This window comes from Hypanus sabinus, chromosome 1 (assembly GCF_030144855.1).
Source record: "Hypanus sabinus isolate sHypSab1 chromosome 1, sHypSab1.hap1, whole genome shotgun sequence".
In the NCBI taxonomy this organism is placed as follows: Eukaryota; Metazoa; Chordata; class Chondrichthyes; order Myliobatiformes; family Dasyatidae; genus Hypanus; species Hypanus sabinus.
The window spans coordinates 150,697,956-150,713,297 of NC_082706.1; the positions used below are offsets into that span (position 1 = coordinate 150,697,956).

The 15,342-nt window shown below is 38.3% G+C and overlaps 1 protein-coding gene across 1 annotated transcript in view; it reads left to right on the forward strand.

Moving 5' to 3' along the window:
• Positions 1–9,802, forward strand: part of LOC132399067 (matrix metalloproteinase-16-like) — a 204,003-nt gene extending 194,201 nt beyond the window's left edge. Inside the window, exon 10 of the mRNA XM_059979008.1 lies at positions 6,792–9,802. Coding sequence (XP_059834991.1) covers positions 6,792–7,126 — 335 coding nt within the window. The 3' untranslated portion in view covers positions 7,127–9,802. The remainder of the gene's footprint in view (positions 1–6,791) is intronic.
• The last annotated feature ends 5,540 nt before the right edge of the window (positions 9,803–15,342 follow it).

The following is a 15,342-nucleotide window of genomic DNA, read 5'->3' on the forward strand; positions in this document are numbered from 1 at the left end:
TAACTTCCACCAATACACTTAATTAAAAAGATTTTAAAAATACATTTTAGTGCAAGGTGGTCAAAATGATCATATTATTGCTAAACTGTAGTGCTTAAAGATTTGCCGATTGGTTTAAGAAATTAATATTTGAAGGGAAGTAGTTGATCTCGAACCTGGTGGTATAAGACTTCAGGCTTCTGTACCTCTTGTCTGATAGCAGCAAAAATATGGCTAGACTTGAATGTTGGAAATATTTGATAATAGATGTTGCCTCCTTGAAGCAGCATCTTCTGTAAATATTACTAATAATGGGGAGGGTTGTGCCAGTGATGTTTGTATCCATGACTTTCATTCATGTGTATTTGAATTGTCATACCAGGCCATTGTGCAACCAAAAGACAGATAGGTGGGGCTCTTGAATTTTAAGGCTCCAAATTTTTGTTCCCTGTTTTCTTGTATCAACATGTTAGCAGGGTGACTAGTTCCAGCAACTTAACATTTCACATGAACATCTTTCCATAGAATTTAAATAAATAAACAACCTTATTTAGGCTCTTTTACATGTACACAATGATTTTCTTCATCATGCTATTACACATTCAAGTATCTAAGAAAAAAAATCCATCTCGAAGTATATAATATTCATGTCCTCACGGTATAATTTTTGTCGAACGTATCTATTCTACCCATCAATATGTTCAGACATTTTCTTGATACTTGTCTTTCCAGCTTGTTCTTATTTCTTCATGTTAAGTTTTTAATTTCTTATTCTATACAAATTGCATTAAAAATTTAGGAACTGTTGAAATGATTCTACAGTCAAGTATTCTGATAGTGGAATGACATACGAATGGAGTATATTTGGGAAAATTTTGGAGCCTATTCAATAGATGCTAAATTCAATGTTTTAGAATTCCCCTTCTAAATCCTTTGCCTCCTTTCAAGTTAATCCCTTTGACTTTAGGTTATACTTCCTGGTGTCTTTTTTTGGCCTGATATCCTTATTCTCAATTTTTCCTCGGACCTTTGTTATATTAAACTAAATGAATTTATTTATATTGGACACAGTTTCTTTGAATCTCCTGATGTGAACTTACAGTAAACAATGATGTAAACTGGACATTTGATATTGTAGAATACCCCTGATAATTTTTTTTCCTGAATGGCTTTCATCTTATTGTCTGAATTTCCTAGAAAGATTGTTTTTGTTCACATTTCCAGCTTCTTCAATTCAATGGATTTTGAAATTTGTTAATTTAGTTTTAAATAAATATTACAAATCATTAAGTTGATTATCTGAAGTTATATTGGGTTAGATGACTTCTCTCACCATAAAATTACACAATTCAGTATGAACTTGGTAAAATAATCTATCTTTATGTGGGACAAATGCATATATATCTGGAAGTCATCCATATATTGAACTCCCAAGTTTCTTTTTAACTTCTCTTTCTGAAGACTGAACCCTTGTCCTCCTGCATAAAGCAATTTTGTTATGGCAATATTTTAAGAACATCCACTGTTGCCATGGCTGTCTCTCTTGGTACACTAGATTGCTGGTTATCATATCTGGTTGATTTACTATCATTCCAATTGGGGCTTTCACTCATTTTCATAGACTTGTAGTACCTTAGCATTTCTGGCGTGGTGTTTGTTTCCATTTCTGAGAAGATAGTTTTCAGTGGTGGATTGGTCATGGTAGAAACAAAGATGGGCAATGATGTGAAAGTGCAGATATGCACTCCTTGAGATGATAATTCTATAGAGTTATGACAACAGGATATGGAAGAGAAGACTGTAAATTAAAGGATAAAAGCATCCACCAAACAGAAAGCTTTGAAAGTTGATGACTTGTCTAATTAGTACAAAATGTGGAAAGTCTGCACTTTAAAGACAGTTTCTCTAATAAGTAGGACTTGCTAGTGTTAACCTGAGATGGCAGTCCAGATTGTGTACTCCATTCTCAGGAGTACAAATTAACCTTATGACTAGAAATAAGAGTTTCCCCATTAAAACTGATATTGATGCTTTTCTGTGGTTCACCCGGTATTGCCTACAATGGAAGATCTTACTGCGTTTGTACACTGGTCCAGACATAGAATGTAGAAAGATATACAGTCAGCTAATCAATAACTAAATATTTCAACCAACAATAAATACATAAATTGGTGTCAAAATAATTAATGAGTTGCTTATATACCATATTCACTCATACTTGACCCTAAGCTGTCCTAGCATGGACTAATATGATGTATGTTTTTGCAGTTCAGTTCACAAGGACTAGTGTGAAAGCGTGCCAATGGTGTTGTAGATGACTCCCTTTCTCACATATGACAAATCTCATTGCAACAATCTGTTTGTTCTCTGAACTTTTCACACACTGGGATAGTAAAACTGATCGCTATTCTCTATTGTGCTATTGTATCCATAATAACTATCCTAGCTACCATAAATGCTGTCATTAAGTTCACACATAAAAGTATATTGCCTACATAGATGAAGTTATTATACCCTATCAGGCATTTTTGTACTGTATTTACATTAGTAGCTCCAATTCAAGATTCTATCTCCACTCACCCCCTTCTCTAGCACCTCCACATCCACCCAATCCTCACTCCCTCACCTTCTTGTCTCCTTGCTGTTCCTGTCTAGCAACTGTTACAGAAGTGTTAAAAAGTTTGTGAACCCTGCAGAATTTTCTGTTTCTGCACAAATATGACCCAAACTATGATCAAATCTTTGTACGTTTTAAAACTAGATAAACAACTAAATAAACAGCACAAGATACATTATATTTGTTCATCTCTTTATTGAGAATAATGACCCAGTATTACATGCATTTGTTGGAAAAAGTACGTGAACCTTTGCTTTCAGTAACTTATGTAACCCCTCTTAAACAGCAATAACATCAACCAGTTTTCCGGTAACTGTTAATCAGTCCTGCACTTTGGTTTGGAGGAATTTTAAACCATTCCTCCATACAAAACTGTTTCAGTTCATCATTATTTCTGGGATACCTTGCACGAACAGGCCTCTTCAGATCATGCCACAGCATCTCAATTGGGTTAAGATCTGGACTCTGACTTGATTTCAAAACACTTTTTTTCTTTGTAAACAATCCTGTTGATTTACTCTCACCTTTTGGATCATTGTCTTGTTGCAACATCCAACTTATACTAAGCTTCAGGTGACAGACCGCTACCCTGACATTCTCCTGTAAAATGTTTTGATAGCATTTTGAATTTGTTGTTTCTTCAACAATTATAAGCTATCCAGGCCCTGAGGCAGTAAAGCAGCCCTAAACCATAATGCTCCTTCCACCATGTTGTTATGAGGTATTGGTGTTGGTGTGCAGTGCCCTTTTTGTTCCAAACATAGCATCCATTTCTACAAAACGGTTCAACTTTTGTCTCACCTGTCCACAGAATATAGTCCCAGTCCTATTCTCGTTCAGTGCTTTTCTTATAATGGACACATGAGCAGAGACTTTAACAAGTTCTGGAAGTTTCTGCAGGTCTTTTGTTCTTACCCTTGGATTCTTTTTCCACTCTTTTCAGCATGCAAATTGTGCTCTTGGTGTGATCTTTGCAGGATGCCCACTCCTAGGAAAAGTAGCAATAGTACTGAATTTCCTCTATTTGAAAATAATTTCTCTTAATGTGGACTAATGAACACTCAGGTCTTTAGAAATGCATTTGTAGCCTTTTCCAGCTTCATGCACCTCTACAATTCTTCTTAGAACACTACAGCACAGAAAACATCCCATTTGGCCCTTCTAGTCTGTGCCAAAACTTTATTCCACTAGTCCCATTGACCTGCATCCAGTCCATAACCCTCCAGACCTCTCCCATCCATGTATCTATCCAATTTATTCTTAAAACTTAAGAGTGAGCCCGCATTTACCATGTCAGATGGCAGCTCGTTCCCCACTCACACCACTCTAAGAAGTTCCCCCTAATGTTCCCTTTAAGCCTTTCCACTTTCACAATAAAGCCATGTCCTCTCGTATTTATCTCTCCTAATCTAAGTGGAAAGAGCCTAATCACATTTACTCTGTCTATACCACCCAATTCTGTAAACCTCTATCAAATCCAAGTCCTAACCTGTTCAATCTTTCCCTGTAACTCAACTCCTGAAGACCCAGCAACATCCTAGTAAATCTTCTCTGCACTCTTTCAATCTTACTGATATCCTTCCTATAGTTAGGTGACCAGAACTGTACACAATACTCCAAACTTGGCCTCACCTATGTCTTATTCAACCTCACCATAACATACCAACTCCTATACTCAATACTTTGATTTATGAATGCCAGGATGGAAAAGCCTTCTTTACAACCCTGTCTAACTCTGATGCCACTTTCAGGGAATTAGGTATCTGAACTCACAGATCCCTTTGTTCCTCCGCACTCCTCAGTGCCCTACCATTTACTGTGTATGTCCTACCTTGATTTGTCCTTCCAAGGTGCAACACCTCACACTTGTCTGCATTAAATTACATCTGCCATTTTCTGGCCAATTTTTCCATTTGGTCCAGATCCCTCTGCAAGCTTTGAAAGCCTTCCTCGCTGTCCATAACACCTCCAGTCTTAGTGTCATCAGCAAACTTGCTGATCCAGTTTACTACATTATCATCTAGATCATTGATATAGACAACAAACAACAATGGTCCCAGCACTGATCCCTGAGGCACACCACTAGTCACAGACCTCCAGTCTGAGAAGCAATCATTCATTACCACTGTGTCTTCTCCCACACAGCCAATTTCGAATCTAGTTTACAACCTCTCCATGGATACCTAATGTCTGAACCTTCTGAACTAACGTCCCATGTGGGACCTTGTCAAAGGCCATACTAAAGCCCACGTAGACAACATCCACAGCCTTGCCTTCATCCACTTTCTTGGTAACCTCTACAAAAAGCACTGCAAGATTTGTTAAACACGATCAACCACGCACAAAGCCATAGTGACTATCCTTAATCAGCCTTTGGCTGTCCAAATACTTGTAGATCCAATCTCTCAGAACAGCTTCCAATAACTTACCTACTACTGATGTCAGGCTCACCAGCCTGTATTTACCTGGTTTACTTTTGGAGCCTTTTTTAAACAACAGAACAACATGAGCTACCCTCCAAACCTCTGGCACCACACCTGTAGCCAAGGAAATTTTAAATATAGCTGCCAGGGCCCCTGCAAATTTCTACGCTAGTCTCTCTCAAGGTCTGAGGAAATATCATGTCAGGCCCAGGGGATTTATCTACCTTTATTCGCTGTAAGGCAGCTAGCACCTCCTCCTCTTTAATCTCTATATGTTCCGTAACACTACTGCTTGTTTCCCTTCCTTCTATGTATGCTATACCAGTTTCCTGAGTAAATACTGATGCAAACAAAAATGTTTAAGACCTCCCCCATCTCGTGAGGCTCCACACACAGATGACCACTCTGATCTTCTAGAGGACCAGTTTTGTCCCTTACTGTACTTTTACTCTTAATATACTTGTAGAAACCCTTTGGGTTTACATTCACATTATCTGCCAAAACAACCTCATGTCTTCTTTTTGCCTTCCTGATTTCCTTCTTTAGTATTTTCTTACATTTTCGATACCCTTCAAGTACTTCATTTGTTCCTTATACCCTATACCTGCTATACACCTCTTTCTTTCTCAATATCCCTTGAAAACCAAGGTTCCTTATGCCTGTTAATTTTGCCTTTAAGCCTGGCAAGAACATGCAAACTCTGCACTCTCAAAATTTTACCTTTGAAGGCCTTCCACTTACTGAACACTTTAGAAGCATAATGCTTCTAAAGAAGCAGCAAGTCATAAACAATAATTTAAGCATTACTTATCTTGGCCTTTCTTCTGATACTTGCAAACCAGCAGCCCAGTAAAAGGGACCTGAATAATTAACTAAATTTGGCTGCTAATTTACCATAGAGTTAGATTAAAACTACATAGAAATGGGCCCTTCAGACCACTTAGTCCATGGTAGTCATCCATCACCAATACCACATTATTCTCCCAACATTTATGTCAGCTCCTCATCCAATTCTACCATTCACCTACAACAGAGCCAATTTACAGTGGCCAACTAAACTACCAACCTGCACATCTTTGGAATGTGAGAAGAAACCAGAACACCGAGAAGAAACCCGTGCAGCCACAGGAATAATAGGCAAATTGCACACAAACTATACCAAAGGTCAGGACTGAGGCTGTGAGGCAGCAGCTCCACTAGCTTCCTCACTGTGTTGCTTTTATGTAACTGTTACCAGAATTTTTAATGAAGGTCCAAACAAGCCTGCCTCATGTGATAATCTACCGCCAGCTAGTCAACCTTAAAAGGAGTTTTGTTATTCACATAGCTCCACTGTGTCACCATGAAGATCATGTCTGTTGTTTGTCTACAGGTACATCTCATCTTTTAAATGATAAACTACCACCTGATCATATTTTTCATTACCCAGAAAAGTATACAAATAGCTAGCCTTTCTGTTTGGTAATTTTTAATCATGTTTTACAGCCACTTATTGAGAATAAAGACAACTAGCTAGCAGGCATCTCTTGGAGCTGACACACTGTGAAAGGAGATAGTTTACATTTTAACTTCTGGCATTGTTTTAATTGGTGCACTGTGAGAGCCTTATTTTGAGCTCTAAGTTCTGATGACGTAGTTCTTTCAAAGTGTTAGCTTTTCTCTTTCAGGTATCCATTGGCTTATTGTATACTTTCAACAACTTCAGTGGTTTCTGAATTAATGTTTATTGTATTAACCTAGGAGACTGAATAACTTTGCTTTTAAATTTCCAGGATATACATTTTTTTACAAAGGAAAAGAATACTGGAAATTCAATAACCATGAACTCAGGGTGGAACCTAATTACCCAAAATCGATACTTAAAGAATTGATGGGATGTGATCGAACTAAGACAGGAAACAAAGACAGGCATGATACCCAAGAGGATGTTGACATTGTGATTAAAATTGATAATACTTCTAGCACTGTGAATGCCATAGCCATTGTTATTCCTTGCACTCTGGCCTTGTGCTTTCTGGTATTGATTTACACAGTAGTTCAATTTAAAAGAAAAGGAATGCCACGCCACATACTATACTGCAAGCGATCCATGCAAGAATGGGTGTGATTGTAGCAAAAGGAAGCAACATGAAATTTCGACAAGTGGGCAATAACGCTGGAACCCAGCAATGAGCAGGCAATGTCTCTGCCTGAGACATATGAATCATGGCTGATTTTCCTCAGAGTCGTCTGTTCTGAGCTTGAGTGGAGATTATAAAAGAGAGAGGAGAAAGCTTTCATAATACACGGTATCACCTGTATTTCAGTCCTTTGTCTTTCTTTGGTGCATCATTCCGTATAGGCCTTTTATCTGCAAGCTTGATGCCCTAGTGGATTTTGACTCCAGGTTAAGCAAATGGAAAACAAAGAACATATTTATCAAGACTGGTACTGATGAACGTACTTGTCAAGACCGGTACTGGAACGTATTTTGAGGACACTTCTGGTGACTTGATCTTTTCTGTAGGAAAGGAATACCCTTGAAATTTTGCATTCATTTTCCAAAGTGGATCGCTGACTATCTAATGAAGAAATATTGCTGCATTTGATCCTTGTATGTAGCAGGCTAGAATTAAACAACACAGAAAATCAAATGGTTCAAGTAACAGGGGCCAAAATATCTGCAATATTGTTAACAGCCTTAAATATATTTTTCATTTTTGTTTTTTTTTAAAAGTTATTTTGTGTAAAATCAATGTGTGGGATTTTTCAATTGCTGTTGTACACATAGACAAATTCAGAAGAGTTGAAGAGTTCTTATAGATTGGTTTTCAAGCTGCCACTCACAGGGGCTGTTCAAACTTCTACAAACCCACTAAGAGTGGTTCAGCATAGATTTTTATTTTTTATTTTTTCTAGCTTAGATATGTAGGAATTGTGGAATGAGAGAAATGCATTTGTTATGAAAACTAACGTTGAAGTGACTTCTGAAATTGCTATGAGAATGGCCTCAGCATATATAAATATATGTTACATAATGATATAGATGAATTTCTAATTGGTTGAGAGAGATATGTATTAATGGACAACATACAATCAAAACTGAGTTCTCTTTCTCAGCTGATTGTATTTTAATGCTCATGTGATATTTTTAACTAGGGGTATTAAATAAGATGCTTGTTGATTGTTACAGAGATCAGTCGTATCTGGGCATGTCTTAATTGCCAATGACCAATATTTATTGCTATTATATACAGACTGAGTTGATGGTAGCAGTGCACATCAGCGCTATCAGCATTCAGTATTAAGTGTACTAATAACAATTTATGATGTCATAGTGTTCCAAAGTTACGCTTGCAGTAACAGACAGGTAGAAATTGTGGAAGTCCACATTTGAATAAGTTCTGTTTGAAGTTCTGTATGTCTTAGCAGTGAGTTTTGGATCAATGCAATGATCTTCGTGCATTAAAATTTTTCACATTTCATTCTCCATTCTCATTGTATGAACAAACTATTTTTTAAAAATCAGCAGTGGGTTATTTATTAGGCAAAAGGACATCAGGCATGGGCTGCTTTCAGCTTCAACCTTACCATAACACAATTATTGTGTTTTCATGTGGAATACTTCTTCCAGCGTATTCCAAAGCCCAGTGACTGATGGAAGCTTTGGATGGTTTTAAGAGCTGCTTCCCTTGGGAGCTAACTTGTCAATGGGCCATAGACTGATGCAACAAATATTATGTAAGTTACTGATATCAAAGCTTGTGTTTGTTTGGAAGTAAGTGTTTTTTTTAAAAAATACATTTTCAATTTAATACTGTTTCAAACTATTGCAATCTGAGAATTTTGTATGTCTTAATTTAGAAAATGTTCTACATCTTAAAATTGTTTTCCCTTTTTCCTGTGTCAAGTCTCTGACCTTTAGCTGCCATTTATTTAAAAAAAACACTTAACAGGAATGAAAACTAAGCAGACATAATTGACTGGACTTATTATTTCTGTTATTAGCCACAGTTAAAGATAATTGTGCTTTTCATTATGATCTACAGTATTGGAGTTACCAGACTGTAATTTATAGATGTTTAAAGTCATCTTCAAAGGGTACTGTTGTTTGAACATTCTTTCCATTGCAATTAATCTTACACTTTTTTTTTGCAGTAATTCCAGCTGTCCATTTTATTTGGCTTTTGAAAACTGCTAGAACAAATTACTTGCAGAAAAGCTTGATAAGTGATTCTATTATTGGCAGTAATAGCTAGATTTTCTGTTGATATTCAGGGAAAACCATCCTCTTTTCCCCAAAATTTGAGTTGTCACCATTTATTACTTTACTAGTTCATTGCATGGACCTATTGAATATAATATACTGAACTGGGATAAAAATTACTTCCTTTAATCTCTTCCAATTAGTGGTTACTCTGAGGTGACTGGAAGTCAAGGAAGTAGAATTTTACTCCATATATGAACATAGCTTGTCATAGGTAATGGATTATTTATGTTTACATTCTTCCTGCTAGAACTCTTTGACTGCTATGGGTGGTCGTAATTAAATACACATTAAGTGTTCAAATCAACACAGCAGTTGCCTCACACAAAACCATGGCAATCAAAGAGTTAAGGGTTGTGCAGTAAATGTTTTGTATTTATCAATTCATATTTATTTTCAGATTGTTCTTATTGTCAGCTTAAGTGTCTTTTCTTGGGAAGGCTTTTATACTATTATATATCTTATGTACGTATTTGACATCACCGTTTCATTGTGTTGTATTTTAAAAAAGGGAAAAAAAACTGTCAATAAATAAGAATCCAGACAAAAAATTCTTGAAGTATTCTTTTGTGAATTTGTCATGAGAAAGTTTTTTTGATCCATGTTTGTAATTCATTAAATGATTTTCCTCGAGAACTTGCAATCCACTCTGAACACAGAAAGTAAGTAGACTTGGACCTGGTTACTACTTGGATGCGAGATTACCTGAATGTAACAAAACAATCCAGTGAACCTTCACTTCCTACAAAATAACATCCATCTTCAGGTAAGGAGACCAAAACAGTGTGTAATAGTCAAAGTGTGGTATCACCAAGGCTCTGTACAATTGCAGTAGGACCACCCTGCTCTTCTACTCAGTGCCTCTCACTGTGAATGTAAACATACCACCTGTTTTTTTGTTTTAAACTGCTTGCAGCAGATGACATGCTTACTTTCATCATCTGGGGTACAAGTACATTCAGAATCTCATTGTAACTCAGCTAATCCTATCCTCCTATCATTGAGCTAATAATCATGCCCACATATTTTTGCCCCCAGACCAAGCTGCACTTGCATACATTTGCCTACATACTCTAAATTAACTATCATTCTGAAACCTTCCTGCATTCCCTTTGTCACTTTACTTGCACACGGCTTTCTATCAGTCAGAAGCAGGGATAAATTTAATTCCCTCATCCTTGCCAAAAGACAGCAGGTCCTAATGAAAAGTCTTAGCCTGTTCACTTCATAGCTGTTGCCTGAGCCGCAGAGTTCCTCCAGCATTTTCTGTGTACATTCACATTATATAATTCTGGCAAAAAGACATCAAAAAGAATGCTTATTATTTTTAACTATATTTAAATTAGTGACACATCAGAAATGACATACCAAGGGGTCCATTATCAAATAGTAAAAAAGTGATTTGAACATTACTTTGAAAACAATAGGAAAAATACTCATGCAATTCCTGATGGCAAGGTTATTAATACAATATGTCATGTTGCCAAGCTTAATTCTGTTATTTATTGATACTGTACAGACTAAGCCCTTCCAGCCCTTTGAGCCACACTACCCAGCAGTTACCCAATTTTTAAATCCTAGCCTAATCACAGGACAATTTACAATGATCAATTAACTTACCAACCAGTCAGACTTTTGACTGTGGGAGGAAACCCATGTGGTCATGGGGAGAACGTACAAACTCTTTACAGGCAGGGAGTGGGATTTGAACCAGGGTCGTGCTAACCACTGTTATTGTGCTGCATTCACAGATGAAAAGGGCCACGTCAAGACTGAGAACTCTAATCAGTGTTTCCTACTAATAAAAATGCAGTAAATGCGAGGGCAATATTCTCTGCTTCTCAGCACAAAATCAGTGTAAATTCAGCACGCATCAGAAGTTGAATTTGGGACATTGTTGGCCTGTAACATTCATCCATTCAATATGTGAGACCACTAAACCATTGCTAACTCTCATTTCTTTAAAAGATATACAAAATACAATGCAGAGTCAGATAGAGTCATAGAATCATACAACACTGCAACATAGAAACGGGCTCTTTGGCACATCTACTCCATGCCAACTCTCTCATTCTTGCACCTAACACAACTTACCTTAAATGTTGCAATTGAACCCACATCCACCACTTGTGTTAGCAGCTCCTTCCACACTCACACCGCATGGAGTGAAGAGGTTTTTACTCAGCTTCCTCTTAAATATTTGATCTTGACTCTAAACTATGACATCTATTTCTAGTCTCACCAAACCCCGGGAAAACACTTGTTTGTATTTACCTTTTCTAAACCTCTCACAATTTTGTATACATCTATAAAGATCTCCCTTCATTCGCCTACACTCCAGATGACTGGTGGCGTTCTTCATGGGTCAGCTTTTGGACAGCTTCTTTTCATGTTTTATGTCAATGATTTGGATGTCACAATTGATGACTTTGTGGGCAAGATTTTTGCAAATCTGCAAAAGGACCTGGATTAAGAGAATGAGCAATGAGATGGAAGATGCAAAATAGTGTAGGGAAGTATTTGATCATGCACTTTGGTGGGAGGAATAAAGGTGTAGACTATTTTCTAAATGGGGAGAACATTCAGAAATCAGATGACCAATGCAGGATTCCCAATAAGTTAACCTGCAGGCAGAGGTGGTGGTTAGGAAGGCAAGTGCAATGTCAGTATTCATTTCGAGGGGGATAGAGTATAAAAGCAAGGATGTGATGCTGAGGCTTTACAAGGCATTGGTTCGACCGTATTTGGAGTGACGTGAGCAATTTTGGGCCCCTTATCTAAGAAGGGGTAGTTGAGGAAGTTCATAAGAATGATCCCAGGAATAAAAAGTTTAACATACGAAGAGCATTTGATGGCTCTGGCCCGAACTCACTGGAGCACAGAAGTATGTGGAGCAACCTCTTTGAAACCTATTGAATATTGAGGGGCCTAAATGGAGAGGATGTTTACTACAATAAGGGAGCCTAGATTCAGTGGGCACAGCTTCTGAATAGAAGGACATCTCTTTAGAAAAATGGTGAGGAGAATTTTCTTTAGTGAGAGGAGGGATAGTGTTACCAATCAGGGAAAATGTCACAGTAGTGCTCAGTCAGGACAGACTGGAGAACTTGCCTAGTGAGGCTTCATGGGTGGAATTGAGGAATAAGAAACGTATGAGCAGATTTATGGGCTACATTTTAGATGAGCCAACAGTCTGGAGATTTAGATGAACAACTTTGTAAAGAGATCACAGCCCATTCTACTAAACATAAGGTTGTTATTGTAAGTGATTTTAACTTTTCACCTATTGACTGAGATGCCCATACTGTTAAAGGACTAGATGGGATAGAGTATGTCATGCGTTCAGGAAGGTTTCTTTTCATTATTACATAGGAGTCCCAATGAGAAAATGTGATACTTGACTTGCTAATAGGTAATGAGACAGGGCAGCTGACAGAAGTTTGTGTAGGGGAACACTTTGCATCTAGTGATCGTAATGCCATTTGTAATTATGAAAAACAATAGGTCTGGCCCTCAACACACAAAATGCTGGAGGAACTCAGCAGGCCAGGCAGCATCTATGGAGAGAGAGAGAGAGAGAGAGAGAGAGAGAAAAATACAGTCAATGTTTCGGACTGAAGCCTTTCATCAGTTCCTTCAGCATTGAGTATGCGTTGCTTGGATTTCCAGCATCTGCGGATATTGTGTTGTTTGAGTTGAGGTTCTAACTTGGAGAAAGGCCAATTCTAATGGTATCAGAAACCTTCTTGCAAGTGTGGATTAGGAGGACAGGTTGTTTTCTGATAAAGATGTAATTGGGAAACTAAGTGGGAAAGTGTAAATGGGAAACTTCAAAGTTGAAATTTTCAGAGTACAAAACTTATGTGTCTATCAGAATGGACCCTATACAGATTACAGAGGAGGTGGCGTTTGCTGTCTTGAGGCAAATTAGGGTGTACAAATTCTCAGAGGCTGACCAGGTGCTCCCTTGGACCCTGAGGTAGGCAAGTGCAGAAATTGCATGGACACCAGCAGAAATATTTAAATCATCCTTACTTTCATGAGCTTGCTGGTGCTTTGCTTCACACGTATAGATTCTGTGTCCGCCTACCAAGTAAAAACAGATGTAATAGAATCATTTAAGATCTTTCCCATCTCTGACTCCACGCATGTATTACCATTCTGATCTTCCAGAGGAAGAATTTTGTCCCTTGCAATCCTTTTATTCTTAACATATCTGTAGAAGCCCTTGGGATTCTCCTTCACCTTTTCTGCTAGGGTAACCTCATGCCTTCTTTTGGCCCTCCTGTTTAATTTCTTGTATTCTCTCATTTCTTATATACAATAGACAGTAGGTGCAGGAGTAGGCCATTCAGCCCTTCTAGCCAGCACCACCATTCACTGTGATCATGGCTGATCATACACAATCAGTACCCCATTCCTGCCCTCTCCCCATATTCCTTGATCCCGCTATCTATAAGAGCTCTATCTAACTCTCTCTTGAATGCATCCAGAGACTTGGCCTCCACTGCCTTCTGGAGCAGAGCATTCCACATATCCACCACTCTCTGGGTGAAAAAGTTTTTCCGCATCTGTTCTAAATGGCCTACCCCTTATTCTTAAACTGTGGCCTCTAGTTCTGGACTCACCCATCAGCAGGAACATGCTTCCTGCCTCCAGTGTGTCCAATCCCTTAATAATCTTATATGTTTCAATCAGATCCCCTCTCATCCTTCTAAATTCCAGTGTATACAAGCCCAGTCGCTCCAATCTTTCAGCATATGACAATCCCGCCATTCTGGGAATTAACCTTGTGAACCTATGCTGCACTCTCTCAATAGCAAGAATGTCCTTCCTCAAATTTAGAGACCAAAACTGCACACAATACTCCAGGTGGAGTCTCACCAGGGGCCTACAGAAGGACCTCTTTTATTGACTGATGAACAAGAACACCTGGATCTCGTTGTACTTTCCCTTTTCCTAACATGACTCCATTTAGATAGTAATCTGCCTTCCTGTTCTTGCCACCAAAGTGAATAACCTCTCATTTATCCACATTAAACTGCATCTGCCATACATTTGCCCACTCACCCAACCTGTCCAAGTCACCCTGCATTCTCATAACATCCTCCTGACATTTCACACTGGCACCCAGCTTTGTGTCATCAGCAAATTTGCTAATGTTACTTTTAATTCCTTCATCTAAATCATTAATGTTTATTGTAAACAGCTGCGGTCCCAGCACCGAACCTTGTGGTACCCCACTGGTCACAGCCTGCCATTCCGAAAGGGACCTGTTAATCACTACTGTTTCCTGTCAGCCAGCCAATTTTCAATCCATGTCAGTACTCTGCCCCCAATACTATGTGCCCTAATTTTGCCCACTAATCTCTTAAGTGGGACTTTATCAAAAGCTTTCTGGAAGTCCAGGTACACTACATCCACTGGCTCTCCCTTGTCCATTTTCATAGTTACATCCTCAGAAAACTCCAGCAGATTAGTCAGGCATGATTTTCCCTTCACAAATCCATGCTGATTCGGACTGCTATCCAAATGTGTCGTAATTTCCTCTTTTATAATTGACTCCAGCATCTTTCCCACCACTGACATCAGGCTAACTGGTCTATAATTCCCTGTTTTCTCTCTCCCTCCTTTCTTGAAAAGTGGGACAACATTAGCCACCCTCCAATCACCAGGAACTGTTCCTGAATCCATGGAACATTGGAAAATGATTACCAATGTGTCCAAGATTTCTAGAGCCACCTCTTTAAGTACACTGGGATGCAGACCATCAGGTCCCGGGGACTTATCAGCCTTCAGACTCAACAGTCTATTCAATACCGTTTCTTGCCTAATATAAATTCCCTTCAGTTCATCCTTTACCCTAGTTCCTTTGGCCACTATTACATCTGGGAGATTGTTTGTGTCTTCCCTAGTGAAGACAGATCCAAAGTACCTGTTCAACTCGTCTGCCATTTCCTTGTTCCCCATAATAAATTCACCAGTTTCTGTCTTCAATGGCCCAATTTTGGTCTTAACCATTTTTTTGCTATTCACATACCTAAAGAAGCTTTTACTATCCTCCTTTATATTCTTGG